Below are 26,053 nucleotides of genomic sequence, written 5' to 3'. Positions count from 1 at the left end.
CGGCACCGCGGCCGTAGGCGCCCCCCGCCGCCGGCACCGCGGGCACGGCGCTCCCGGGATGAAGCGGTGCCGCTCGGACGAGCTGCAGCAGCCCGAGGAGGATCCCGGCGCCGCGGGGGAGTCGCCCGGTCACGGCGTGATGGAGGGCAAGGCCGGCGAGGCGGCGGCGGCCCCCGAGGCGGGCGCTGTCCCGGCGCCGCCGCGCTCCAAGCCCCCCGACCTGAAGGTGAGCGGCGGGAGCGTCCCGGTGGGACACGGGGGACGGGAAAATCCCGTGGGATCGGCGGGGGGATCCCGGTGCTGGCCGGGCTGGGGAGAGCCCGGCGGGGTCACCGGAGCGATGGAGCTCGGGGGTGCCGCCATCCCCTCGGTCCTACAGGTGTGACCTTGGAGAATGCGGGATGGCTGCGGGGCAGGGGCGCTCCGGGAATGGGGTAACCCTGGGAATGGGATCATCCTGGGAATGGGGTGCTCCAGGGGGAGGAGACCCCTGGGAACAGGGTGCTCCCGGATTGGGGTGCTCCTGGAATGGGGTAATCCTGGATATGGGGTGCTCCCGGAGGAGGAGACCCCTGGATTGGGGTGCCCCTGGATTGGGATAATCCTGGGAATGGGATGATCTTGGGAATGGGGTACTCCGGGGGAAGAGACCCTTGGACTGGGGTGCTCCTGGACTGGGGATGGTCCTATCAGCAGAGATCCTGCTGGGATTAGGATGCTGCTGAGATGGGGACGGTTCCTGTTCCGGGGATCTTACTGGATGAGGATGCTCCAGGGATGGAGACACTCCTGGGATGGGGAATTGCTGGAATAGGATCCCCCTGAGATGCGGCTGCTCCTAGGGTCGGGATGGGGCTGGTCCTGCAGTGGGGACGCTCCTGGGATTGGGATTCTCCTGGGATGGAGAAATCCCGGGCGCTGGGGGCTGCCCCGCTGCAGAGGGGCTGCGCAGATCCCGGGAAATCCCTGCCGGGAGTGTCGGGGGGATGCTCCGGGAGGATCCGTGGGGGGATGCTCCAGGAGGATGCGGGGGAATGTGGGGGTGATGCTCCGGGAAGATCCGAGTGGAGATCCAGGAGGATCCAGGGGGATATGGGGAGGATGCTCCGGGAGGATCCGGGCGGGGAATGGTCCGGGAGGATCCAGGAGGATCTGTGGGGGGATGCTCCGGGAGGATCCCGGAGGATATGGGGGGAATGCTCCGGGAGGATCCGTGGGGATGCTCCGGGAGGATCCGGGGAGAATGGTCCAGGAGGATCCGGGGGGATCCAGGAGGATCCGGAGGGACATGGAGAGGATGGTCCAGGAGGATCTGGGGGGATCTAGGAGGATCTGGGGGGATATGGAGAGGATGCTCCGGGAGGATCCGGGGAGAATGGTCCAGGAGGATCCGGGGGGATATGGGGAGGATGCTCCGGGAGGATCCAGGAGGATCCGGGGCTGCGGCAGCGGGAGTGACGGTGTGGAAATGGCCCCGAGGCTGCTCCTGCCGGGCCGCTGGAGGAGGAAAACAAATCCCGGGCACTGCGGCGCTGCGGGAGGCACAGAGCCCATCCCGGAGCGGGGATCCGGCCTGAAACCCGGCACACAATTCCCCTGGCTTTGGGAAAAAAAGCAGCTCCGACTCCCAGCGGCTCAACAGGGTTTTATTGGTGAATTCCCAGCGTGGAATTCGGGGTGTGCAGGCGTAGGAATGCCGTGGGCAGAGCGGGATCAGAGGCACCCCGTGGTGGGACGGGTGCCACCCACGGTGGTGCTTTCAAAAAGCCCTGGAAAAAGTGGGAAGTGTCCCTGCTCAGCCGTGGGATGCAGGATGCAGCCCCTCGGTGTGGCAGCCCCGGTGGCCCTGACGGTGTCACCGGCGTGGCCAAGGTCACGAGGGAGCCGATGGCACTGCCAGGCTCAGCCAGAACGCAGCCAGGACATCAAATCCCTGTTCCCAGGGGAAAACTCGGCTGCTTTGGGCACCAGGAGCCCCGTGGCTGCTGGAGGTGACACGTGGGGCCTTCCCTCGGTGGCCCGGCAGGTCCTGAGGCTGCTGTGGCTTTGCTGCTGCCCCAAAATCAGCTGGAGGAGCCAGGGCCGGGCACATCCCTGGGGTGGGAGGGTGGCACGGTTATCCCAGAGCAGCTGGGGCTGTCCCTGGATCCCTGCAGTGTCCAAGGCCAGGCTGGACAGGGTTTGGAGCAGCAGGGACCGTGGGTAGAACTGGATGAGGTTTAAGGTCCCTTCCCAGCCAAATCATTCCGTGATTTTGTGATTCCCTAATTCCGTGATCCATGAGGATGTGTGCAAGGCCAGGCTGGACAGGGTTTGGAGCAGCAGGGACAGTGGGAGCTGTCCCTGCCCATCCCAGCACAGAACTGGATGAGGTTTAAGGTCCCTTCCCAGCCAAATCATTCCGTGATTTTGTGATTCCCTAATTCCATGATCCATGAGGATGTGTCCAAGGCCAGGCTGGATGGAGTCTGGAGCAAAAGGGACAATGGGAAGTGTCCCTGCCCACCCCAGCAGGGGGTGGAACTGGATGAGGTTTAAGATCCCTTCCCAGCCAAGCCATTCCATGATTTTCTGATTCCATAATTCCATGATCCATGAGGAAGTGGAGCTCAGGGCCCTGCTTGGCACATCCAAGGTGTTTCTCCCTGTCCTTTCCCCATCCCACCTGGGGCACAGAGGCTCAGAAAGGGATGGGAGTGTTGGCCAAAGGGAGCTGCAGCTTCCCATGGCTGTGCCCAGCACCCCAAACATTCCAGGGCTGGCACATCCCACCCGGAGCTGGAGCTCCACAGCCTCATCCAGCAGCAGCATCCCAGGCCAAATAAATCCCATTGATTTTATCGAGCTGCCTGTGCTCCCTTCCTGCAGGTTTGCTGCCAGTGCTCACCTTTAATGCGTTTGGAGCTCAGCAATTAATTAAAATAAATCCTCAAACCGGGCAGAAGGAAGGGAAAGCTGGGGCTGGCTGCTGCCCGCAGCTGCCACAGCACAGCGGGCACTGTGCCACGGCCACCACCAGTTAATAAATTAATAAATTGTTAATTAATCTGGGTCTTCCTGCCCCAAACCTCCAAACCCCCTGCTGGTGGGGTAGGTTCAAGCTGGTCCTGCTGTCCCTGCTCCAAAAATCCAGATTGCTGTCCCTGTGGATGGGGAAGCATCAGAGATTCCTGTCCTTGTGCATGGGGAAGGATCAGAGACTCCTGTCCCTGTCCTGTCCCCATGGATGGAGCAGGATCAGAGATTCCTGTCCCCATGGATGGAGCAGGATCAGAGATTCCTGTCCTTGTGGATGATGAAGGATCAGAGATTCCTGTCCCTATGGATGGGGAAGGATCAGAGATTCCTGTCCCCATGGATGGGGCAGGATCAGGGATTCCTGTCCCCATGGATGGGGCAGGATCAGGGATTCCTGTCCCTGTCCTGTCCCCGTGCACGGGGCAGGATCACAGTAAGCTCTTGGCTGCCAGCTGGGGTGGGTGTGAGGTGGCACTCTGCACACAGCAGCCTGCCAGGTGTCACCTGCAGCCCCCGGCAGACCCGCGGCCGCTCTCCCTCCCCAGCCCGGCTCCTCTGCTGACACCGAGGGCTCCGCTGGGGAAATGAGGGGAGAAATGAACTCTGGCAGGGAGCAAGGCTGGTGTGTGACAGCTGTGCTCAGGAACGCCTTGGTGGCGGGGATTGCTGCAGGAGTGATGGGATCCATCCAAAACCCTGCATCCAAAACTGACACTTCTCCTGAGCCAAGGGCTTTCCCTGGATTTCTGTTTTCCCTGGATGTCTTCTCCCTGGCACTCTGTTTTCCCTGGCTCTCTGTTTTCCATGGATCTCGTTTTCCCTGGCTCGCTGTTTTCCCTGGTTTTTTGCTGGTTTTCTCTGGATCTCTGTTTTCCCTGGCTCTCTGTTGGTTTTCCCTGGATCTCTGTTTCCCCTGTTTTTTTGCTGGTTTTCCCTGGCTCTCTCAGTTTTCCCTGGGTCTCCGTTGGTTTTCCCTGGATTTCTGTTTTCCCTGGATGTGTTTTCCCTGGCTCTCTCTGTTTTCCCTGGATTTCTGTTGATTTTCCCTGGCTCTCTGTTTTCCCTGGATCTCTGTTGGTTTTCCCTGGCTCTCCATTTTCCCTGGATTTCAGTTTTTCGCCAGCACTCTGATCCAGCCCAGAGCTGAACCCTGACCCTGTTCCCATCTCCATGTTCACAGTTTTGGTTTTCCTGGCTCCAGAACCCAAAATCCAAGAGCAGCAGGAATCCAGAGGCCTTGGCCCCAGCTCTCCCCTGTTCCCAGCCCCACACCCACGGGCAAAAAGCTTCTCCTGAGGAGGGGGGAGATGAAGGACAGGGGGAGGTCCCACCACAGGAGGGGCTGCAGGGGCAGGGTGGAGCATTAACCTCCAATTCCTCACGTTATTTTTTGTATTTATATGTTATTATACATTATTTATATATATCGTCATATATGATTTTATATATTATTTTTTATTGTTATATATTGTTTTATATATTATATGTATTACTTTATATATTTTTTATTTTATATATCATTATATATTATCTTTATATATAATATATTATTTTATATATTATTTAATTTATATATTGTTATATATTAATTATATAATATATATTTATATATTATTTTATTTCATTACTATATTTTTTTTAATTTTAGTATATTATATTATTTTCTATATTATATATAATATAATAATATAAATTTTATATTATTATATTTTAATATATTTTATTAAAATTATAATAAAATAATATATAATATAATTATTATAATTATCTAATTATAATGTATTTATTTATATATTTTTAAATATTTTATATATTATTCTATACACTATATTAACTTTATATTTCTATATTATTAATATTTTATTTTATGCTTTAATACATTTTTATTTTGGTTTCTTTTTTTGGAGCACTCCTGCTAGGAAGGGATGGATGTGGGGTTGGAGACCCCCGGGTGGGATTCAGCGCCCACCCAGGGCATGCAGGACTTTCCTTCAGGAAGGTCCCAGTTCCAAACCCTGCGGCACATTTCTGTTTAGTTCTGATTCATTAATTTCGGTGAGCAGAGGTGACAGCTGTGGCAGAGGCCATGTGAGCCACAGCTGGCACAGCTGGCAGCAGAGGTGTCACCCTGCAGATGGCACCTGTGATTGGAGCACACAGGGATCTGCACACCTCGGCAGGGAATCCTGTTATCCCAGAGCATTCCCACACCTGGGCACACATCCCGTTATCCCAGACCATTGCCACACCTGGGCAGTGAATCCCCTGTTATTCCCCACACCTGGGCACACATCCCATTATTCCAGAGCATTCCCATGCCTGGGCAGGGAATTCTGCTATTCCCGGACCATTCCCACAGTGGGCACACATCCCATTATCCCGGACCATTCCCACACCTGGGCACACATCCCGTTATCCCGGACCATTCCCACAGCGGGCACACATCCCGCTATCCCGGGCCATTCCCACACCTGGGCACACATCCCGTTATCCCGGGCCATTCCCACACCTAGGCACACATCCCGTTATCCCGGAGCGCTCCCGGGAGCGCTGCGCTGCCGCTCGCTCTGGCGCTGCCCTGCCCCGCGTGAGTCACGTTTGTCACATGCTGCTGCTCTCGGCTGTGCCCGCGGGAGCGGCGGCTGTGGGGGAGTGCCTGATTTGCCATTTGGGAACATCCAGGCGTTTTCCTTGGCGTTTGTGGCAGCGGGAGCTTGGGATGCTGTGGGAGAAGGGGCCGAGCTGGGCTGGTTGTCACCCCTTGGGGACAGCTCTGACGCTGTCCCCAGCCTGGCTGGAGGGGGCTCGGCGGTGGCAGGAGCCCCTTGGTGCTGCCAGAGGAGAATCAGCTGGAAATGGAGCAGCAGGAATGGAAAACCCACACAGGGATGAGCAGGATCTGCTGGGATCCTGCTGCTGTGTGGGGGCTGTGGCCTTCCCTGTGTGCCCTAAAATCTGGAATGGGGTAGGGTGGGAAGGGATGAGACTTTAAATCTGGAATGGGATGGGGTGGGAAGGGATGAGACTTTAAATCTGCCCTAAAATCTGTAATGGGATGGGGTGGGAAGGGATGAGACTTTAAATCTGGAATGGGATGGGGTGCAAATTGATGATACTTCCCCCGTGCCCTAAAATCTGTAATGGGATGGGGTGGGAAGGGGTGAGACTTTAAATCTGGAATGGGATGAAGGGGAAGGGATGAGACTTCCCCTCATGCCTAAAATATGGAATGGGGTAAGGTGGGAAGGGATGAGACCCTTCCCCTATGTTTGTACGTTCCGAAGAGCTGCAGAGCCTTGGCTGGAGCCTCTGGGCGGGCTGGAGATGAATAAATAATTAATAATCCCAACAGTTGAGCAGGATTTCTCAGCTTGGGGCCGTGCTGGGAGGTCGTGGCAACCAGATCCTCTCCTCGTGTGTCCTGCCAGCCGAGGAAGGGGTTTGGGTGTCAGGGGAGGGTTCAGAGAGGAGCCGGGAGGGTTCAGGCTGGGTGGCAGCAGCAGGGAAACCAGCCTGCAGAGCCTGGCACAGCTGGGCAAGGGCATTGCCAAAGAGCAAGGCAAAACTGACATCCAAGTCCCAGTTTTCCTGCAAGATACCCTGGTTTGGGCTAAAATGGGATTTTTCCAGCTGTCCTCAGTGCAGTGGGAGCTGGAGCATGGCTTTGGAGTCCATGAAAACAAGTCCCCACCACCAAGCAGCAGAGCCTGGATGAGAAAGTCCAAAGAAATAAAGATATTTTTGGATTCACCCCGGTGTTTTACAGCTGTCCACGCTGAGAAATTAATCTGTGTCCATTGCCGTGGTTAGTAAGCAATGGCTGTTCCAAAATAGCCTCTGCTCTGAGCCATGAGTGGTGCTGTGCCAGGAAAATGCCTCTGCTTTGGAAGTGCAGGAATATCCTGGGAAAACATGAGAAAACAGAGCTTGTACAGCAGCACGAGACTTGTTTGTGGCCACCACTCACAGCTCCTGAAAGCAGACAAACCCAGAGCTGGAATTCAGTGGGTTCCAGCCTGGACAAACAGAGCTGGGATCCCTCCTTGCTTCCCTCTTTTTTTTTTTTTTCCCATGAAAATTTGGTTTTTTTCATGCAGATCCCGTGCCTGCCCAGACCCTGAAAGCCTCTTTCAGGAAAACTTGGAAAGGGCCTGAGGGGAGTTTGTTTGAAAAGGTGAATTTTGCTCAGTTGGAGCTGTTGGATGGAGAAGCCCTGAGGGCATCTGGCTCCCAAAATCTTTCCTGCCAGCTCCGTTTTTAGTTTGTTTTCGTCTCCCTGGGGAGGGGAGTTGGTTGTTTCTTTTCACTTGGACTTTCTGCAGCTCTGGCTGAAAAGAAATTCAAGTGCCACTTTGTAACAATTTCTAATAAATTTTCTAAATAAAGAAAGCAGTGGAAGTAATTGGAGACAACTAATCTTTTAACTTAGTCAGTATTTTATATAAGAACTTTCACAGAAGTAATATTAAAGAATATTAAAGATGTTCAGCTCAGGCAAGTTCACCAGCAGAACTAAATTTATCAAAAACAATGTGAAATGAGAACTGAAATTGTATCTTTCTGCAGAAGATCATTCAAGATTGGGAAGTCCATCTCACAAATTATTTTCCTGAAGGCTTTAAGGGAGTTGACTCTTTCTTTTCACCTGGGCCTTGTGCAGCTCTGGCCGTGCCCTCCATGGGAGGAATCTGGGGGTTTGGAGCTCTTACCTCTCAAATGCTGCCTCTGTTTCCATAGAGACTCTATAAATAGAATAAAATTTAAATTGTTATTTCCCCAAGAAGCGATTCAGCACTGGAGATTTATTATATATTTCCTAGGAAGAGCCTAAAAGGATGGAGATTTGCATTGTGAGTGGCTCAGGGAAGGGTGAAAAGCTTTCTCTGCAGAGTTTGGGGACACAGGATCCCTTTGCTGATTCCTTGTCAGTGTTCCAGGTGTGCTGAGAGGGCTGGGTTTGGATTTGTCTGGGATTTTAGGGGAAGGAGCCCGTTCTGTATGGCCATGAGCTCCTCCTCTGTCTGCAGCTCCTGGAGATCGTGTCTGGAACACCTCAGCTTTTCCAAAATCCCAACTTTGTGCCACGGGGGCTCTGAGGATGCTCTGAGCCCTTTGGAAATGCTGGAATTTGGAATTTGGAAATGCTGGAAAATTTCGCTCCACGATTCTCCTCACACAGGGGATGTGGAGGGCACGGGGCCAAAATCTCCTGGGCTGCAAATCTGGGAGTTCCAGTGGAACCCTGAATTTCCAGAGGAACCCTGGATTTCCAGTGGAAACCCAGATTTCCAAGGGAACCCCGAATTTCCAGCGGCTGCAGGGAAGAACCCTGGCCAGGTTCCAGTGGAACCCCAGATTTCCAAAACCCTGGCCAGGTTCCAGTGGAACCCTGGATTTCCAGAACCCTGGCCAGGCTGCCCTGGCCATAATCAGGAGCAGGATCTGTTCCACCATCCATATTCATGATTTCCCCATGGCCAGCTGCCACCCCGAGTCCCAGGGATTGTTTCCTGGGAATGTGGGATGCAGCCTCTGGAGAGGGAGAGCTGGGAATGCTCAGGGCAGTGACTGTCCCCATTCCCTGCTGGAAACCAGTGGCTGCCCTGTTTGGAATGGGTTTGGTGGCACAGGGCTGGTTCATCCCATGGAAAGTGTCACAGGGAAAAAAACCCTGATCCTTGCTGGAGCTTGTGTGGCTCTTGGTCCATGGCTGAGGCCACTAATACTTAGTATTTCCAATATTTCCATTAATATTTAGTATTTCCAAATATTCATATTTAGTATTTCCGATAGTTCTGCTAATACTTAGTATTTCCAATACCTCCATTAATATTTAGTAGTTCCAAGTACTAATACTTAGTATTTCCAATATTTATCCATTCCCTCAATTAACAGCACCCATTCCCTAAATTAACACCCTCAATTAACAGCACTCATTCCCTTGATTAACAGCACCCATTCCCTCAATTAACAAACAGCACCCATTTCGTCGACTAACAGTGCCCATTCCCTGGATTAACTCCCTCAATTAACAGCACCCATTCCCTAAATTAACAGCACCCTTTCCCTAAATTAACATTCTCAATTAACAGCACCCACTCCCTAAATTAACAAACAGCACCCATTCCCTAAATTAACAAACAGCACCCATTCCCTCAATTAATTAACAGCACCCATCCCCTCAATTAACAGCCCCCATCCCTCTCTTCTCCCACAGAAAATCCAGCAGCTCTCCGAGGGCTCCATGTTCAGCCACGGCCTCAAGCACCTTTTCCACAGCCGCCGGCGCTCGCGGGAGCGCGAGCAGCCGAGCTCGCAGGACCCGGGGCCCCCGGGGCCGCCCGCAGCCCCCCACGGCGCCTCTGACCACGAGTCCCCGGACGAGAAGGAGCGTTCCCCGGAGATGCACCGCGTGTCCTACGCCGTGTCCCTGCACGACCTCCCCGCCCGGCCCACCGCCTTCAACCGCGTGCTGCAGCAGATCCGCTCGCGCCCGTCCATCAAGCGCGGCACCAGCCTGCACAGCGGCAGCCGCCGCGCCAAGAGCGGCTCGCTGGAGCCCCAGAAGGGGAGCCCCCACCTGGGCCGCAAAGCCCCCCAGGACAGCGGCCTCACGGCCATCCTGCATCAGCACCAGGGCAGGCCCAGGTCGTCGTCCACCACGGACACGGCCATCCTGCTGGCCGAGAGCGGGGCTGTCTACCTGCTGGCCGAGGACAGCGAGGGGCTGGCGGATAAGGTAGGGATGGAGCGCCTTGGAGGGGTTGTGCTGAAGGCTCTGGAGGGGTTTTGGGGTTCTGATCAAATCCCTGGTGGGGTGCAGGCAGTGGTGTTGGTCAGGCTTTGATCCCACAGTGAGGGGCTGGCGGATGAGGTAGGGATGGAGCGCCTGGAGGGGTTGGGCTGGAGGAAAGGAGGCTCTGGAGGGGTTTTGGGGTTCTGCACAAGTCCCTGATGGGATGCAGGCAGTGGGGTCCCTCAGGCTTTGCTCCCAGGTCATTGTCCACCACGGACACGGCCATCCTGCTGGCTGAGAGCGGGGCTGTCTACCTGCTGGCCAAGGATAGTGAGGGGCTGGCGGATAAGGTAGGGATGGAGCGCCTTGGAGGGGTTGTGCTGAAGGCTCTGGAGGGTTTTGGGGTTCTGCACAAGTCCCAGGTGGGGTGCAGGTAGTGGGGTCAGGCTTTGCTCCCACAGTGACAGGGTAAGGGGACATCACCTTGATCTGTATCTCAGGAGGCTCAGGTTGGACATCAGCAGGAATTTCCTCCTGGAAAGGGCTTTAAGGGGCTGCCCAGGTGGTTTGGAGTACCCATCCCTGCAGGCATCACCTGGAGTTGGCACTGAGTGCTCAGGGTGGGGGTCGGGCACAGCCTGGACTCGATGATCCCAGAGGGATTTTCCAGCCTCAGTGATCCCAGGATTCCGTGGCTGCACTTGGGTTAGGGAGCATGAGAACAGAGTGGGGAGCCAGGGCACCCCAAAATTCCCTTGGGATGGGGCTGTCCCTCAGGGCAGTGCTGGTGGCACCAAACAGTGGTGGCAGCCCTTGGGAACCTGGAGCTGCTGGAATTGAGGCTACTCACGGGGAACTGAAGGCAGGGACACAATTCCCAGGGTGGGATTTGAGGGATTCAAAAGGCCCTGGCACGACCCTGTTCCCATGGGATGGGGGGGTCCAAAGGCACCTCTGGGCTCAGCCTGGCAGCTGCGATTTGGTTCCATCCCAAGTGATTTTGAAGCCAGTCCGTGCCGGGCTGATGGGCAGGATAGTGTTTCCATCTAGTGTTTAGTGCCATTAATTATGCACCAGCCCAATTAGCACACGCTGAGTTCAAGGGACAGGCGCTGAGAGGTGCTCTGGGAGCTGGGGGGATTTTCCCTGTTGGCTTCTCCCCTTCATCTTCGGAGCTGTGGGGGGTTCCACAGCCTGAAGTGGCTCTCAGGGAAATGAGGATCTTTCTTTTTGTGTTTTTAATTCAATCCTTCTTTTTGTGTTTTTAATTCACCTGAGAGCACCAGCAGTGGATTGGAAAAGCTCAGCATGGGGAGATGGCCAGGCAGGCTCCGACAGGAGCACAGGAATGTGGTGCCAAGGAAAAAAATGTCACTGTGTCAGCAGCTTTCCAAGGAGCTGCCCAAAATCTCCTCTCCCCAAATCAGGACACCCCAATCCTTCCCTGGCTGTCCCTGCTCTTCCCTTCTGGAATGTCACCAAGTGATGAGGAGCATCAGGTTGTTCATTTGAGCTTCTGCAGCCAAAATTTCTCCCTCGTGGCCTCCTCTGGGGCATGGTCTGCGTCACTGCCTTGCCAGGATCCCAATCCCACTGGGATTATGGCCAAAACCTCGACCCCACTGGAACAGAAGCATCCAGAGCAGATCCCTGTCCACTCCCAGAGCAGCCCAGAAAGTGGATGAATAATTAACTGCATATGACACAAAGAGTAATAAGAAGAGAGACAACACCTTTGTGAGGCAGTGGAAAAATAACTTATTTAGAGAAACACGAGCCCCGCGATATTCCCGAGCCGGATTGTTTTTCCAGGAGCCCTCAGGAAGCCCTGAGCCTCCTGCCTGCAGCAAAGCAGCTCCTTTTCCTCAGGGATGGGCTCCAGAGGGGGGGCTGGCGTCACCCCTGCCTTGTCCCCAGGGATGTGGCACCTCCTCCCTGTTCCCCATCCCTTTGGAAGCCCCACGGGATGCACGGGGCTCCTGGGAAAGAGACATTCCCACCCTCCCCATGAATTCCATGCTGAGTTTTCCACCCCTTCCATGAGGAGCAGATGCTGGATGGGTCCCTCGTGGGATTGCTCAGTCTCAGCAAGTGCTTTTTGAACAGCTATTGGTGATTTTTTTTCTTTCCTTTTAATTTTTCTTGTTTGGTTAATTAAGTTCCTGCAGTTCTGCCTTCCCTTTTCCTACACTAGTTCCTCACCCCGTTGACCCTGGCACACAAAATTCCTCCCCCTGCACCCCCTAATTCCCCACAGGAGCAGCCTGAGGGGCTCAGTGGGACCATGGCACAGCCTGGGAATTTGGTGCTGTTTGCCAGCTCTGGCTGGGGCTTGTGGCTCACCCCAAAAGGAGCACTGCCAAGGGGTCACCCCACCTGGGGTTCCCACACTGGGGACAAACCTTCCTTTGCAGGTCAGGTATTTGTGATTTTCCCTCTCCCCAGCCCTCCACCCCCCTCCCTGTTCCCACCTTGTGCCGGTGAGTTTGGGATGAGCCGGGAATGCCCAGGCTCCTCCTGGCAACAGGGAACCGGGGTTTGGTTGCCTCTGTGCTCCAAAAGCCACGGGGCTGCCTCTGCTTTGCAGGCACAGAGCTGGAAGGAGCTCCTTCCCCAGGGCTGGGAGCACCCCTGCATCCCAAAAATCCTCTCTCCGTGTGTACCACGGAGCTCCTGGCTGGAGGAGCTCCTTCCCCAGGGCGGGAGCTCCCTGCATCCCAAAAATCCTCTCTCCGTGTGTACCACGGAGCTCCTGGCTGGAGGAGCTCCTTCCCCGGGGCTGGGAGCATCCCTGCATCCCAAAAATCCCCTGTCCCTTGTGTCCCACGTAGGTCTGGGAGGTCTTTCCTGGAGTCCAGGAACATCCCTGCTTCCCAAAGATCCTCTCTGCCATGTGTCCCATGGACCTCTGAGCTGGAAGAGCTCCTTCCCCAGGGTCGGGATCATCCCTGCATCCCGAAAATCTGCTCTCCCTTGTGTCCCACAAAGCTCCGAGCTGGAGGAGCTCCTTTCCCAGGTCCGGGATCATCCGCTCATCCCAAACACCGGCACGGAGGGCGGTTTGCCCCAGCCTGGCCCGTTTGGTTCGTACAGCCGGTGCCGGTGCTCGCCGCGCGGCCGTGCTGGCGGCACGTGTGACAGTGCGACAGCGGCACTGCCGGGGCCGGGGGAGGCAGCAGCACGGCGCCGGGAGCGTGCCGGGGAGCTTTCTCCTGATCTCCCTAATCTCCTGCTGGTGACCCGCCAGGCAGAGGCGGGCGCACGGGAATTAGCGGCCGCAGCGCCCAGCGAGGCCCCGGCGGCGGCAGCGGCGGCCGGGGGGGTCCCCGCAGCCCCCGGGGCCGGGGCTCAGCCGGTGCTGGCGGGGCACATCACCCCCGGGGGGCCGCGGTCCCCGGCGGGGCGGCCGGAGCTGGAGCGGGGCGGGCGCGGGGTGCTGTGCCTGGCGCTGCCGGGGAGCTGCACGGACTGCGGGGACGGCGGCATGGTCCACGTGCAGGTGAGCCCCGGCCGGGGGCGGCGGGACCCCGCGGGGGCAGCGGCGGGGCCGGTGCCCGTTAGAGGGCGGCGTTACCGCGGCGGGGCCGGCCGGCCGGCCGTTTGTCCGCCCGTCCCTCTCTCCGTTTGTCCGTCTGTCTGTCCGTCTCTCCGTCCCTCTCCCCGTCCGTCCGTCTCTCCGTCCCCCCATCCCCCCTCCCTCTCTCCGCCCGTCCCTCTCTCCGTCCGTCCGTTTGTCCGTCTGTCTGTCCGTCTGTCTCTCCCTCTCTCCCTCCGCCCGTTTGTCCGTCTGTCTGTCCCTCTGTCTCTCCGTCCCCCTGTCCCTCCATCCCTCCCTCCCTCCGTCCGTTCCTCTTTCCGTCCGTCGGTCCGTCTATCCCTCCCTCTCTCCGTCCGTCCCTCTCTCCGTCCGTTCCTCTCTCTGTCCCTCCCTCCCTCCCTCCCTCCCTCTCTCTCTCTCTCTCTCCCCCTCCCTCCCTCTCTCTCTGTCTCTCCGTCCGTCCCTCCCTCCCTCTCTCCTTCCCTCCGTCCGTCCGTCCGTCCCTCTGTCTGTCTGTCCAGCCGTGCTCCCGGCCGCCTTCTCCCCGCGTCCCCTAGGACTGGCCCCGTCACAAGTGTCACCAGTGCGGGTTCTCAGCCCGGTCTGGACCCGCCGAGCGTCCCCCGAGGGTGGCGAGGGGCCGGACCCCGTGGGGCTCGCTGCCCTCCGTGTCCCTCGGCAAGTGACAGCGCCAGCTGCCACCGCTGGCCGTGTCCCCGCTCCGTGCCCCTCCCCGAGCAGATGCTTCTCCTGTGAGGCCCTGGGGGCACGGGGGAGGCAGGGGGGGCTTCCTGCCGCCGGTCCTAGCTGTGAGCCACCCGTTTTTATGGGATCACGACCCAAAAGTGCGTTCCCTGCTCCAAACTCCTCTCTCCGTGTCCCTGTCGCCGTCCCAGGAGAGTGTCCCCAGTGTCCTGGGGGGGACCTGTCCCTGCAGCCCCAGCCCTGCCGCTGTGCTGCCTCAAGGGCATCAGCCCTCGGGACACAGGGCGGGATTCATCCCGCTAAATTTAGCTTCCCCCCGGGTCAGTGGCTATATCGGGGCCAGACGGATTACCGGGAGAAACCCGGAGTTCCCGAGCACCCAGCCCGGGGTGGCCGTGCCCCGTGGGGACAGAGGGGTTTGGGGTGGCCGGGAGGCTGTGGGGTGGCTCAGGGATGTCAGGGAAGGTTCGTGTCCCCTGTGCAGCTCGGCCCCGGCTCCCTCCTGCCCTCCTGGCGTGCAGCTGCCGCTGGTTCCTGTGGGAGGATGTGGTTTCTCCCTCCTACAGCTCCGGTTACCCGGGCTCAGTCATCATCTGGGACAGGGGCTCTGTGAGGATTGGCCCCACATCTTACCCCGGTCAGAATTTCCCCAGGCAGGAGCTTTCCCTCGCTTGCTGCCTCAGTTTCCCTGGCCTGAATGCAGAGCCAGCCCATCCATGAGTTTGGGGAGGATTTCTGGCATATCCTCCCCTCCTTCCCAGGGGCTAAAATCGTAGAGAAGAAGGTGAAACAGCCAAAGGGAACAGAGGGAGTGGTGTAAAGCTGCCCCCCCTGCACCCCCCCAGCCCCTGGGACATCCCTGGATCCCAAGGGGTGAGCTGGGGAGCAGAGACCCTACAAATGCCAGGGATTTTGAGGGGGTTTTGGTGGGTGTTTGGGGTTCCTGAACTGGAATTGGAGGTGTGAGAGTCCAGGTGAGCTCCCACTCCCCACGTGTGGCAGGGGATGAGTCTGCGAGGCAAGGCTGGTGCTGGGAGCTCCTTCCCTCACTCCCGTCGGGATGAGCGCTCTGGAATGAGCAGATAATAGCTGGAAAGACAAAGACACCCGAGATTGCTGCTTAATTAATTCAGGAGGAGAAGAATATCAGACTCTGCTACTGATTCACCCCTCATGAAGACATGGTGTTCTCAGCCTCGGTGACATATGGCTGTTGATTGCAGCCCACCAGCAGCTCCCGGCAGGCAGCGCCGCGATCCCGGGGGATTTGGGGGTGGATGCCCAGGGTGCAGGGCAGGATTTGGGGTGCAGGGTTTGTGTCCATGCCGTGATCTCTCCGGGTCACCCCTGCTGCTCTGGGCTGGGAGCAGGGTTTGGTTCCAGAGTCTGGATGAGGGTCCTGTTTGTGGCTCCTCACCTGGCTGGGGTTGTGGCTCGGCCTCTCCCTGCTTCCCTCTCAAATCCTCCGTGAAGAAGCTCCCAAAAATCCCCCCTGGCTGCACAAGCCCTGCTGGAGGTGCTGAGCTGCTGGGTGGGTTAATGCTGTGTCAGGGTCACTCCCTTCGGCCAAAACAACAGTGGGAATTTTTCCAAATATTCTCCAAGCGTAGGCAGGGCCCTGAATGGCTTCACCCATGAGGGTTGTTCGCTGAATTGTCCCTTCAGAGCTGTCCCTACAAGCCCAGGGCACGAGGGACGGGCCCAGCTTGGGGGATGTGGTGTGCAATTAGGAAATGCCAGGTTCCACGTGGGCACGGAGATCCCGGAGCTTCCCAAGGGATAATCCTGGGATCTTTCCATCTGTACCACTGCACTTCTCGAGTGCCCTGAGCCCCGTGGGGTGGTGGCAGTGTCCCAGCCATGCTGGGGACCGGGAGCAGTGGTGGCTGTTTGTTTGTTTGTTTGTTTGTTCCCTTTGGGAAGTGCCCGGCAGCGCTTGGCGGTGCCGTTTGTTCTCCTGGCACAGTTTGGGATCGGCCCCATGGCATTCCATGCTGTCCCTGCTCCCCTCCAGCCTGTGCTGCTCCTTCTTGGAGCCTCTCTGCCCACCCTGTGCCCCTGGGGCTCCTCGGCCACGGGGGAGGGAGAGGATCCACAGCTCTGCAGGAGCCGCCCTCCCAAACCCTGCCCTGGCAAGAGGACACTGCTCCTAAATCCTCTGCTGGGTGGCTTTGTGAGTATTCCCCCTTCCCTGCTCTCCTTTCCAGGCAGGGATTAGGGATGTGCAGGGTGAGCAGCAGGGTGGGACCTGCAGGAGGAGGCCCAGAGGCCGCTTGCTGCAGACACCAAATCCACTCGGGAGTGGGATGCTGAGGAGCAGTGGGTTGGGCAGATCTCCACCTGCAGCAGCATCCCAGTAACCCATCTGCAGTTTTCCCAGCCCAGTCAAGGAGGGTTTTCCTGCTGGTTTTAATTCCTGCTTCTCTGTGCTAAGCCCAGCCCTAGGCAAAGCCAAGCCCAAGCCCCAAACCTGCCTCATATTCGTGTGGCAGCACAAGGGGATCCTCCTGGTGCCCAGACCAAGGCTTTGCAGCTGGACCCTGCCCTGCCCAGCACAGAACACACCAAATCTGCCATGATTTTGTGGGAAATCCAGGGGTTTTCTTTGCCTGGGAGCTGGCATTTATTTCTAAATTTGCCTCATACAGTCAGGCCTGAAAAACAGCAGCTGGGGGGAAGGGTGATGGGGAGTGTGACACCAACCTCTTGGGTAATTCCCTTGCAGAATTCCCTTTTTTCCCATGCCAGGAGGGGTTTTGCATGCTGTAGAAGGGAGTTTGTGCCCTTGGGAGGGGAGATGCTGCCCCACTGCTCTGCCTGGCTCGGCTGGGCCGTTCAGCAGCTACGATTTTGTTGTTTGCAGTGATTTGTTAACCCTGGGCCATTCAGCAGCGAGGCTCTTGGTTGTTTGCAGAGATTTGTTACCCTTTCCCTCGTGCTGGGGAACTGGGAGCAGGTGTTCTCCTGGGAATCCAGCAGCTGAGCACCTCAGTAAGTCCCAGAAATGCTCTCCAGGGCTCCTTGCAGCAGCCTGCCTGTGCTGGCTCTTCCTGAACATCCCAGCCTTTATCAGTCCTCACTCCACCAGCCTCCTCTGGGAAATTCCTGCTCCTCCATCTTTCCCCAAGGCCAGGAACAGGGTTTGTGAGCTGGCAGGGGCTGTGGGGGACATCGTGGTTCCCCCTGGGATGGGTGAGCCACTCACTTCCCAGCCCCAAAAACCACGGGGGGAAGCAGCAGGGCTCTAGGGCCAGCCCCAGCCCCTTCAAGAGGGAACTGGCAAGCAGGAAGGGTGCTTTCCACCGGGTCCTGTGCAGCTGGCTGATTCTCCTGCCCTGCTGAGGCAGCACAAGAGCCATGGGAAGTGACCTCTGCCTGCTGTGCTAAAAGCAGAAGTGATGCTATGGCAGAGGCCAGAGCCAAGCTGACCAGCCCTGGTCACACCAGAGGCACCCACGGGGCTGGACCGGCTGTCCCGTGTCCCCCTGGCACCCAGGGATGGGCCAGGAGCAGCCCCTGCCCACCCGGGAGGAGAGGAGCTCCTGCCGGTGCCACCCCCGGGGGCAGCTCGGTGTCACCTCCCGGCCCCGGGGGCAGCTCTGCGGTGTCACCGCCCGGTCCCCGCGGCTCCGTGTGGCACCCGCAGGAAGCTGTGCCCTGTCCTTGCCCTGCCCTGGCACGGCTGAGCGCAGCACGGTAAGCACGGCGGGGTTTGGGGTGGAATTTCCAGGGAATCTGGAATTTCCAGGTTTCCCTGTGCGGTGGGGATGGATGGGAGCTGGGCTGGAAGGGGACGATGGTTTTGGTGGCGGGTGTGTTCTCCCGTGGCAGAATGGGGTCAGTGCCACCCCCGCTCTCATGGGGTGACAGGGACAGATCCAGGTCCTGATCCAAGACACCTCCCGGTGCTGGCACGGGTGGCTCATTCCCGGTTTTTAACTCCCTCTCCTCGCTCAATGACGGGATTTTTTTTTCCCCCGACTGTTTCCACTCGCGTTTTTCCTTTCTGGATGCCTCCCCCTGCCTTTCCCAGCCTTTCCTGTCCCTCTGTGTGACACAGCAGATGACAAGAGCCCGTCCCGACCTCCTGCGTCAGGGCACAGGCAGCGTATGGGGCTGGAGGCGTGTGAATATCCCGGCACGGGGACGAGGGGGGGTTTTGCATTACAGCCCTGAAAGCTCGGCTCGCTGGGAGCTGTAAACAGCTCGGGCAGATTTCCTGAGTCGGCAATCCCGCCGGAGCGAGCGCCTCCGTCCCTGCGCGCCGGGAAGCGCGGGGAGCGCTCCGGGAACGCTCCGGGAGCGCTCCGGGAACGCGGGGCCAGCCCTGACAGGGTCTTCCAGAGGCTTCTCCTCCTCCTCTCTCCCTGCTGCTCCCCCAAAACCTCGCTGCCATCCGCTGCTGCCTTCCCTAGCCGGGAATCCTGCCATGGCAGCGCTGCCAGCCTTGGGGACACGGCGGGGACACGGCCGGGCAGCCCACGCCAACTAGCCCTGGGGCACCCCAGCCCTGCCCGCCATGGAGGTAGGTCCTGGCAGCTTTTGGGGTTCGGGTGAGGTGATGGTGATGGGCAGAGAGACCCACGGGGGGTTTCGGTTCCTCCGTTCCTCAGGGAATGAAAGCAGAGAGCGAAACCCCCCCAGCGCCTCCCGTGCCGGGTGGGAAACTGCTGCAGCTGGAAGGCTGAACGTTAATCCCTGCATTATGTAAGGAAAATTATTGTCAGGCTGGGGAAGGAGTGCAGGGAGCTGCTGCCAGCCCGTTGTGCCCATCCAGGGGTGGCACAGGGGGGCACACGGCGCTGCCGGCCCCGGGCGCTGCCGCGGGCTCGGAGGGAGGGTGGGAATTGTGAGTCAGGGCTCCTGCTGCTATTTTCAACACCTGGGCTGGGTCTGGTGGGAATAGCAGCTCAGCTCGGGGAGGCACAGGGCTGGGAGCCCGTGTGGGGACAGGGACAGGACGCTCGTGGTGTCCCCAGTGACACCAGGCAGTGACTGGCGCAGGGGATGCTGTGCTGGAAAAGTGCTCTGAGCAACGGGGTCCACATGAAATAACTGCCCCAAAATCCCCCTCCCCACGTCCAGCACACGCCTGCATTCTGTGCTGGCCGTGGCCTCTCCCTGGTGGCATTGCAGGGCCACCAAGTGCCCCAGGCAGGGTGACACTTGTGCGGGGGGGCTGACAGATCAGGGCAGCAGCTCCCTGGATCTGCCCTGGATTTGGCATCACTGGCACTGGTTCTTGTTTTTTCCCGGCTGGAAGGTGCACATGGTCCTTCCCAGGGCTGTGTTGTCCCCGGGATGGATTCCAGGCAGGAATCACAGTGATACTTTGTAGGGAATGTCCTTGCTCGGGTTGGACACAGCAACAGCTCATCCCCGGCGTGTCCAGGGCACAGAAAACAGAATAATTCAGGGGGTGATGTCAGCGCCCCCAGAGTGCTGCTCTGAACTTTGCAATAATTGTGCAATTCCTTAAGAATGGGGTTAAAGCCAGGCGTGGATGTGCTGGGACAGCCACGGCCCCGAGCCTGGGGACACAGCCCTGAGCTGGGGGTGACTGCCTTGAGCTGGGGACGTGGCCCCGAGGTGGGGGACACAGCCCTGAGGTGGGGGACACAGCCTAGAGTTGAGGGGACGGCTCCAAGCTGGGGACAAAACTCTGGGACACAGCCCTGAGTGGGGACACAGCCACAAGTTGGGGTGACATTCCCAAGCTAGGGAGACAGCCCTGAGATGGGGTAACAGCCCTGACCTAGGGGACACAGCCCTGAGCTGGGAGACATCCCCAAGCTAAGGGGACATCCCCAAGCTGAAGAGACAGCCCTGAGCTGGGGGACAGCCCTCAGCTAGGGTGACAGCCCTGACCTAGGGGACACAGCCCTGAGCTGTGGTGACATCCCCAAACTGGGGTGACATCCGCAGGCTGAGGGGACAGCCCTGAGCTGTGGTGACATCCCCAAGCTGGAGTGACATCCCCGGGCTGAGGTGACATCCCCAAGCTGAGGGGACATCCCCAAGCTGAGGGGACATCCCCAAGCTGGGGTGACATCCCCAAGCTGGGGTGACATCCCCAGCTGCTCAGCTGCCCCCCGGGCTCAGCTCTCAGCTGCAGCCCCCAGTATCCCAGCAGAGCACAGCTGTGTCCCCGTGAGCGCTGCGTGCCCCTCAGCCCCAGCCTTTTGCAGATCTCAGCTCTGCTGGGCTCAGCTCTGTTGATAAGAATGATTTCCCTCCCCTCGTCCTGCATTCCTCCCGCATCCCACACCGGCTCTGCCCTCCCAGCCCGCCTGGAAAACAAGCTCTGGAAAACAGGGTTTGCATCAGGGTAAATTTCCTTTCATCTGGTGCCTACCAGCAGGTTTGCTGCATGTAGGGAAAGTGTGGCTTTTCCTAATCCCCCCCTTTAATCCCCTGCACAGTTGCTGGGATTTAGCAGGCAGGGCCTGTTAATGCTCCAGGGATGCACATTGTGTTTTTTGAGGGGGTGTTTTCAAAGCAAGAACCTGATGTGCCTTCCCCAGCATGGCAGGGTTTCAGCCCAACGCTGTTCCCTGCCCATCCCAGATGGAATCCTGTGGATAAATCATGGAATTCCAGACTGGTTTGGGTTAGGAGGAACCATAAAACCCATCCAGTGCCACCCCTGCCATGGGCAGGGACACCTTTCAGCATCCCAGGCTGCTCCAACCCAGCCTTGGACACTTTTAGGGATGGGGCAGCCACAGATTCTCTGGGAATTTCATCTCATCCCACTCACAGCCAGGAATTCCTTCCCAAAACCCCATTTAAACCTCTCTTTCCAATCCAAAAGATTGGCTTTGCAGAGGGCAACTCCCTCTTTGGAAACAGAGTTTGAGCAACTTTTCTCCTCCCCTCCCCAGCGGGTGTTTCCCCTTTGGGCCTCTCCAGAGCTGCCTTTTCCTTTGCCACGGTCACTTTTTCCCTTTTCTGTCCAGAGAATTGCACATCTGGGCAAAAAGTCTGTTTCCTGCTGTTTCTAATTTCTGCCTCGTGATAAGAAACCAAAGCAAAACCCTCCGTGGAGGGCCCAGCCTAAAAATAGCCTGGAAGTGGGGTCTGAAAACCGCAAGTTTGTTATGACTTCATTTTTATTTTTAAGAAAACTGCCGCTCCAGACAGAGTCAATCCAGCTGGGGTTGGCCTTTTGCTCCCACCCTCCAGCCCTTGCTCCATCCCAGCACCACTGCTGCAGTGAGGAGACAGGAAAAGATTTGGGGAGTGTCTTGGGGGGAGGCTGAGATGAAATCTCAACAGCCCCAGACTCCCAGCAGGATGCAAAAAAACGGGAAAAAAGGAGACGGAGGGGAATAACAGGAGAGCTCTGGCTTAAACAGGGGGAAAAAGGAGATGGAGGGGAATAACAGGACGGCTTTGGCTTAAAAAGGGGGCAAAAGGAGATGGAGGGGAGTTACAGGAGGGCTCTGGATTAAACAAGGGGAAAAAAGGAGATGGAGGGGAATAACAGGAGGGCTCTGGCTTTTCCAAGCCCCTGCTCCAGATGGGATTGTTCCCAAGCAGCATCTTGAGAGAACATTGCTCCCTCTTCCCCCCTGCGTTTCCTGGTGATAACACACTCCCAAGCAGTGATCCCACAGCTTTATCCCTATTAAAGGGTCACTCGGGGAAAGTGGGATGGAAATGAGAAATTATTCAGGTCTGCCAAGAGTATTTAACTTTCAAGCAGCTCTTAATTAGAAGCCAGGAGCCATTTACACAACCAGGAAGGTTTTGCATAAGAATCTGCATATAAAACCCAGCAACTGGGAAGATTTAGGGATTTTAAAATTTATTTATTTTTTCCCAACTGGCCAAGCAGCACGTCCAGGTTAGAGAGCACGAGGCAGGGCCTGGGTCGCAGTCCAGGCTCTGCAAATGTGGCTTCATGCGAGCGATTTCCTCTCCCAAAGCTCCAGTTTTGCCATCTGTAAAATGGAATTTTGGCATTTGTCCGAATTTCCTGCGGTGGCAGCTGGTGTTTGCAAGAGGAGCTTGGCACTGCCAGGTGAGGGAGCTTGGAAAAGCAGAGGAGTGCCTGCACCTGCAGCTCTGGGAGCAGGAGCTGTCCCCAGCCTCCCAACAATTGGGATTAGGGCAGTTCCTCTTGGGCTGGACAACTTTGGGATGTGTCCTGACTGAAAGCAGGACTGAAATACCTCCAGGCTGCTCAATCCTTGTGCTCTGGGCTGGTTTGGGGAGAGATTTGGTGACGAATCCTGGGTTTCCTCACTCCTTTTTCCTGCCTGGCTGGAGAAATCCCATCTGTGCACAAGGTGAGGGTGGAAAGGCAGAGTCAGTGGCTGCTCCTTGCTGAATTCCACTGGGAGAATCCAGCCCTGAACCCCAGCTGGAGCTGGGGGTTGAGCAACTGCTGTGCTCTTTTACTGGGGTGTTCCTGGGGTCACCTGGGGTGTTCCTGGGGTCACCTGGGGTTTTCCTGGGGTCACCTGGTGTGTCCCTGGGATCAACTGGGGCATGCCTGGGATCAACTGGGCCATGCCTGGGGTCAACTGGTGTGTTCTGGGGTCACCTGGGGTGTCCCTGGGATCAGCTGATGTGTTATTGGGATCAACTGGTGTGTTCCTGGAATCAGCTGGTGTGTCCCTGGGGGTCACCTGGTGTATTCCTGGGATTCCAGCAGTGCTGGCGTGGCTGGGAAATCTCCAACCAACCGGAAAACTCCCCCAGCCTCTCCAGTTAATTATTCCCCCGCCTCTCCCGTGCATCCCCAGCCCGGTTCCCTCCTGTCCCCTCCCACTCCTGGGGTTTTTCCTCCCTCCCCTGAGCATCCCTCTTCCTTTTTCTTCCCCGCCAGCTGGACAAGGGCGACGTGACCGCCCTGAACCTGCCCGCGGGCGCCGGGCACGGCGACACCGACGGCCCCGTGTGCCTGGACGTGCCCGATGGCACCCCCGACCCTCAGCGCACCAAAGCCGCCATCGAGCACCTGCACCAGAAGATCCTCAAGATCACGGAGCAGATCAAGATCGAGCAGGAGGCGCGGGATGACAACGTGGCCGAGTACCTGAAGCTGGCCAACAACGCCGACAAGCAGCAGGCGTCGCGCATCAAGCAGGTGTTCGAGAAGAAGAACCAGAAGTCGGCGCAGACCATCGCGCAGCTGCACAAGAAGCTGGAGCACTACCACAAGAAGCTGAAGGAGATCGAGCAGAACGGCCCCACCCGCCAGCCCAAGGATGTTTTCCGGGACATGCACCAAGGGCTGAAGGATGTGGGCGCCAACGTGCGCTCCAGCATCAGCGGCTTCAGCGGGGGCGTGGTGGAAGGGGTCAAGGGGGGGCTCTCGGGGCTCTCCCAGGCCACCCACACGGCCGTGGTGTCCAAGCCGCGGGAGTTCGCCAGCCTGATCCGCAACAAGTTCGGCAGCGCCGACAACATCGCGCACCTGAAGGACACGCTGGACGACGGGCACCCCGAGGAGGCCTCGCGGGCGCTGAGCGGCAGCGCCACGCTGGTGTCCAGCCCCAAGTACGGCAGCGATGACGAGTGCTCCAGTGCCACCTCGGGCTCCGCCGGCGGCAGCAACTCAGGCGCGGGGCCCGGCGGCTTGGGGAGCCCCAAGTCCAACACGCTGGACAGCCACCACAACAGCTTCGACACCATCCTGGAGGAGCTGCGGGAGATCAAGGACAGCCAGTCGCACCTGGAGGACTCCATGGAGGACCTGAAGGCCCAGCTGCAGCGGGATTACACCTACATGACCCAGTGCCTGCAGGAGGAGCGTTACAGGTAGGGCCAGGGGAGGTGTCACCCAGGGTGGCTCTTTGGGGACCACAAGCTGCCCTCCTGGGATTGTCCAGCCAAGAGACACGGGGAGCCGCAGCCTTCCTCACTGCCAGATCTCCATGGAGGATCTTGAGAGGTTTTCCCGTAACCAGGGGAGGGTGGGAGGGGCTGGGTGGTGTCCCCAGTGCCAGGGGGGCCTTGGGGACCTGTCCCAGCCCAGCTGCCCTGCGCAGGTACGAGCGCCTGGAGGAGCAGCTGAACGACCTGACGGAGCTGCACCAGAACGAGATGACCAACCTGAAGCAGGAGCTGGCCAGCATGGAGGAGAAGGTGGCCTACCAGTCCTACGAGAGGGCACGGGACATCCAGGTAGGGCTGCGGGAGGGCTCAGCACCCCTCTGCTCCCTCCAGCCAGGGGTGAGGGACAGGCCCTGGGCTGGGAGGGAGGGTGGGGCAGTGGGATCCCTTCTCCCAGCACCCTCCAGGTGAGGTTCTCCCTGTGGTGCTGTCACAGCAAGAGGCAGGTGACTAAACCATGTCCCCAAAAGCAGGGAATCCCAGACTGGTGTGGGTTGGAAGGAACTTTAAAAATGATCCGTGGCAGGGCAGGGACACCTCCCACTATCCCAGGTTGCTCCAGGGAGGGGACAGCCACAGCTTCTCTGGGAATTCCATCCCAGGTCCTCGTCACAGGGAGGAATTCATTCCCTGGATCCTCTCTGTCCCTGCCCTCCATTCCCCCTTGTCCTGTCACTGTCACACCACACCACAGCGAGTCCCCTGCTCTGCTCCAGCTGCGTGCCCACAGCACCGGGCTGTGACAAGCCACGTTTGGGCCAGCACAGTCCCCACATTCCCTTTGAGCCACCCCCCAGCCCCCAGCCAGAACAAAACCCCCCAGCAACAGCAGCAGCAGCAAACCGGGGAGGCACCGAATCCCTCAGGGGACAGCCCTGGAGCCGCCACCACCGCTGTCCCCTGGCAGGAGGCCGTGGAGTCGTGCCTGACGCGGGTGACCAAGCTGGAGCTGCAGCAGCAGCAGCAGCAGGTGGTGCAGCTGGAGGGCGTGGAGAACGCCAACGCCCGGGCGCTGCTGGGCAAGTTCATCAACGTCATCCTGGCCCTCATGGCCGTGCTGCTCGTCTTCGTCTCCACCATCGCCAACTTCATCACGCCGCTCATGAAGACCCGCATGCGCATCCTCAGCACCGCCCTGCTCGTCCTCTTCCTCTTCTTCCTCTGGAAGCACTGGGACTCCATCAGCTACTTCCTGGAGCACGTCCTGCTCCCCAGCTGATCCGCCAGCCCCCGGGGTTTCGTTTCCCGACGAGGAGAGGGATGGGGATGAGGGTCCAAAGCCTTCTCCACGCGCTCGGTTCGGCTGCTTTCCCAGCACTCCACGGCAGTCTCTTGGATCTGGGATCCCTCTGGGATGTTTGGGAAGGGTGGAAGGAAGGAGGAGTTTTGGAAGGCACCAGTGATTTCTGGCTTTTTCTAAGGGGTTTTGGGTGGTTTTTGAAGGTCGTCCTGAAGTCCCTGGGAAGGATGATCTTCTCCAGGGGTCTTCAATTGGTGGGGAAGGATTGAGCTGGACCAAACCTGGCTCTGGGAGAACTTCCAGCAGGGAGAGGAGAGGGATTCATTGGGGCAGGATTGTCCCTTTCAGCCTTGACAGCCAAGGTGGGAAACAAGTCCTGGGACTGAGCGAAAGCAAAGCAGGTGGAGATGGAGACAGCAGGGCCACGACAAACACGGCAGGACACGCGTCCCACCAGCCTCTGCCACAGCCCCGCTGTCCCCCGGGGCTGGGCACACCCAGGGCAGTCAGCACCGGCACAAACCACACCCCCCGCGCTGGTTTCATTCCCTGACTTCCCAACTCTTTGGCTTTAGTTGATCCGATCTCTTCAGGGACACCTGGACTCGTCCAGCCTCTGCCCCGTGTCGTGTGTGTGTGCGTGTGTGCGGTTTTTAATTTAATTCCAGACTCTGTTTCCATTTGTGAATCAAAGCTGGTGGGGCAGGGGCAGGAGGGGCAGCAGCTGCCCTCCAGCCCCGCCCCAGAGCACAGCATGCTGTCTCAGATGGTTCTTAAATTATTTCATACCTATATATTTATGTAATATATCTATACACACACATATATATATAAATATATATATAAAATACCTGCACAGTCAGGGCCTCCTCTGGTGCAAACAGCAGCTGCTCCACTCGCTTTGAAACCCTGAACTTGGCCTCAGGTGAGAATTTGGCCCTGAACATTTTCAGTGGTGATTCCCAGGACT

At 57.9% G+C, this 26,053-nt stretch overlaps 1 protein-coding gene across 3 annotated transcripts; it reads left to right on the top strand.

The window, feature by feature from the left end:
• The first annotated feature begins 12 nt into the window (after positions 1 to 12).
• TMCC2 (transmembrane and coiled-coil domain family 2) lies at positions 13 to 25,933 on the top strand. 3 transcript variants are annotated; one of them, XM_041470502.1, is made up of 5 exons: positions 13 to 226; positions 9,236 to 9,757; positions 22,834 to 23,768; positions 23,999 to 24,134; positions 24,751 to 25,933. In XM_041470502.1, exons 1-5 carry the CDS (start codon positions 59 to 61, stop codon positions 25,060 to 25,062), a joined length of 2,073 nt encoding a protein of 690 aa, XP_041326436.1. In that variant the 5' UTR covers positions 13 to 58; the 3' UTR covers positions 25,063 to 25,933. The 3 variants fall into 3 exon arrangements, with proteins under 3 accessions (XP_041326436.1, XP_041326437.1, XP_041326438.1); XM_041470503.1 differs by lacking the exons at positions 13 to 226; positions 9,236 to 9,757 and adding an exon at positions 12,569 to 13,253; XM_041470504.1 differs by lacking the exons at positions 13 to 226; positions 9,236 to 9,757 and adding an exon at positions 18,161 to 18,522.
• The last annotated feature ends 120 nt before the right edge of the window (positions 25,934 to 26,053 follow it).

The sequence above is a fragment of the Pyrgilauda ruficollis genome, unplaced genomic scaffold (genome assembly GCF_017590135.1).
Source record: "Pyrgilauda ruficollis isolate IOZ18807 unplaced genomic scaffold, ASM1759013v1 scaffold247, whole genome shotgun sequence".
Classification (NCBI taxonomy): domain Eukaryota; kingdom Metazoa; phylum Chordata; class Aves; order Passeriformes; family Passeridae; genus Pyrgilauda; species Pyrgilauda ruficollis.
This window is presented reverse-complemented; position numbering and strand designations above follow the sequence as displayed.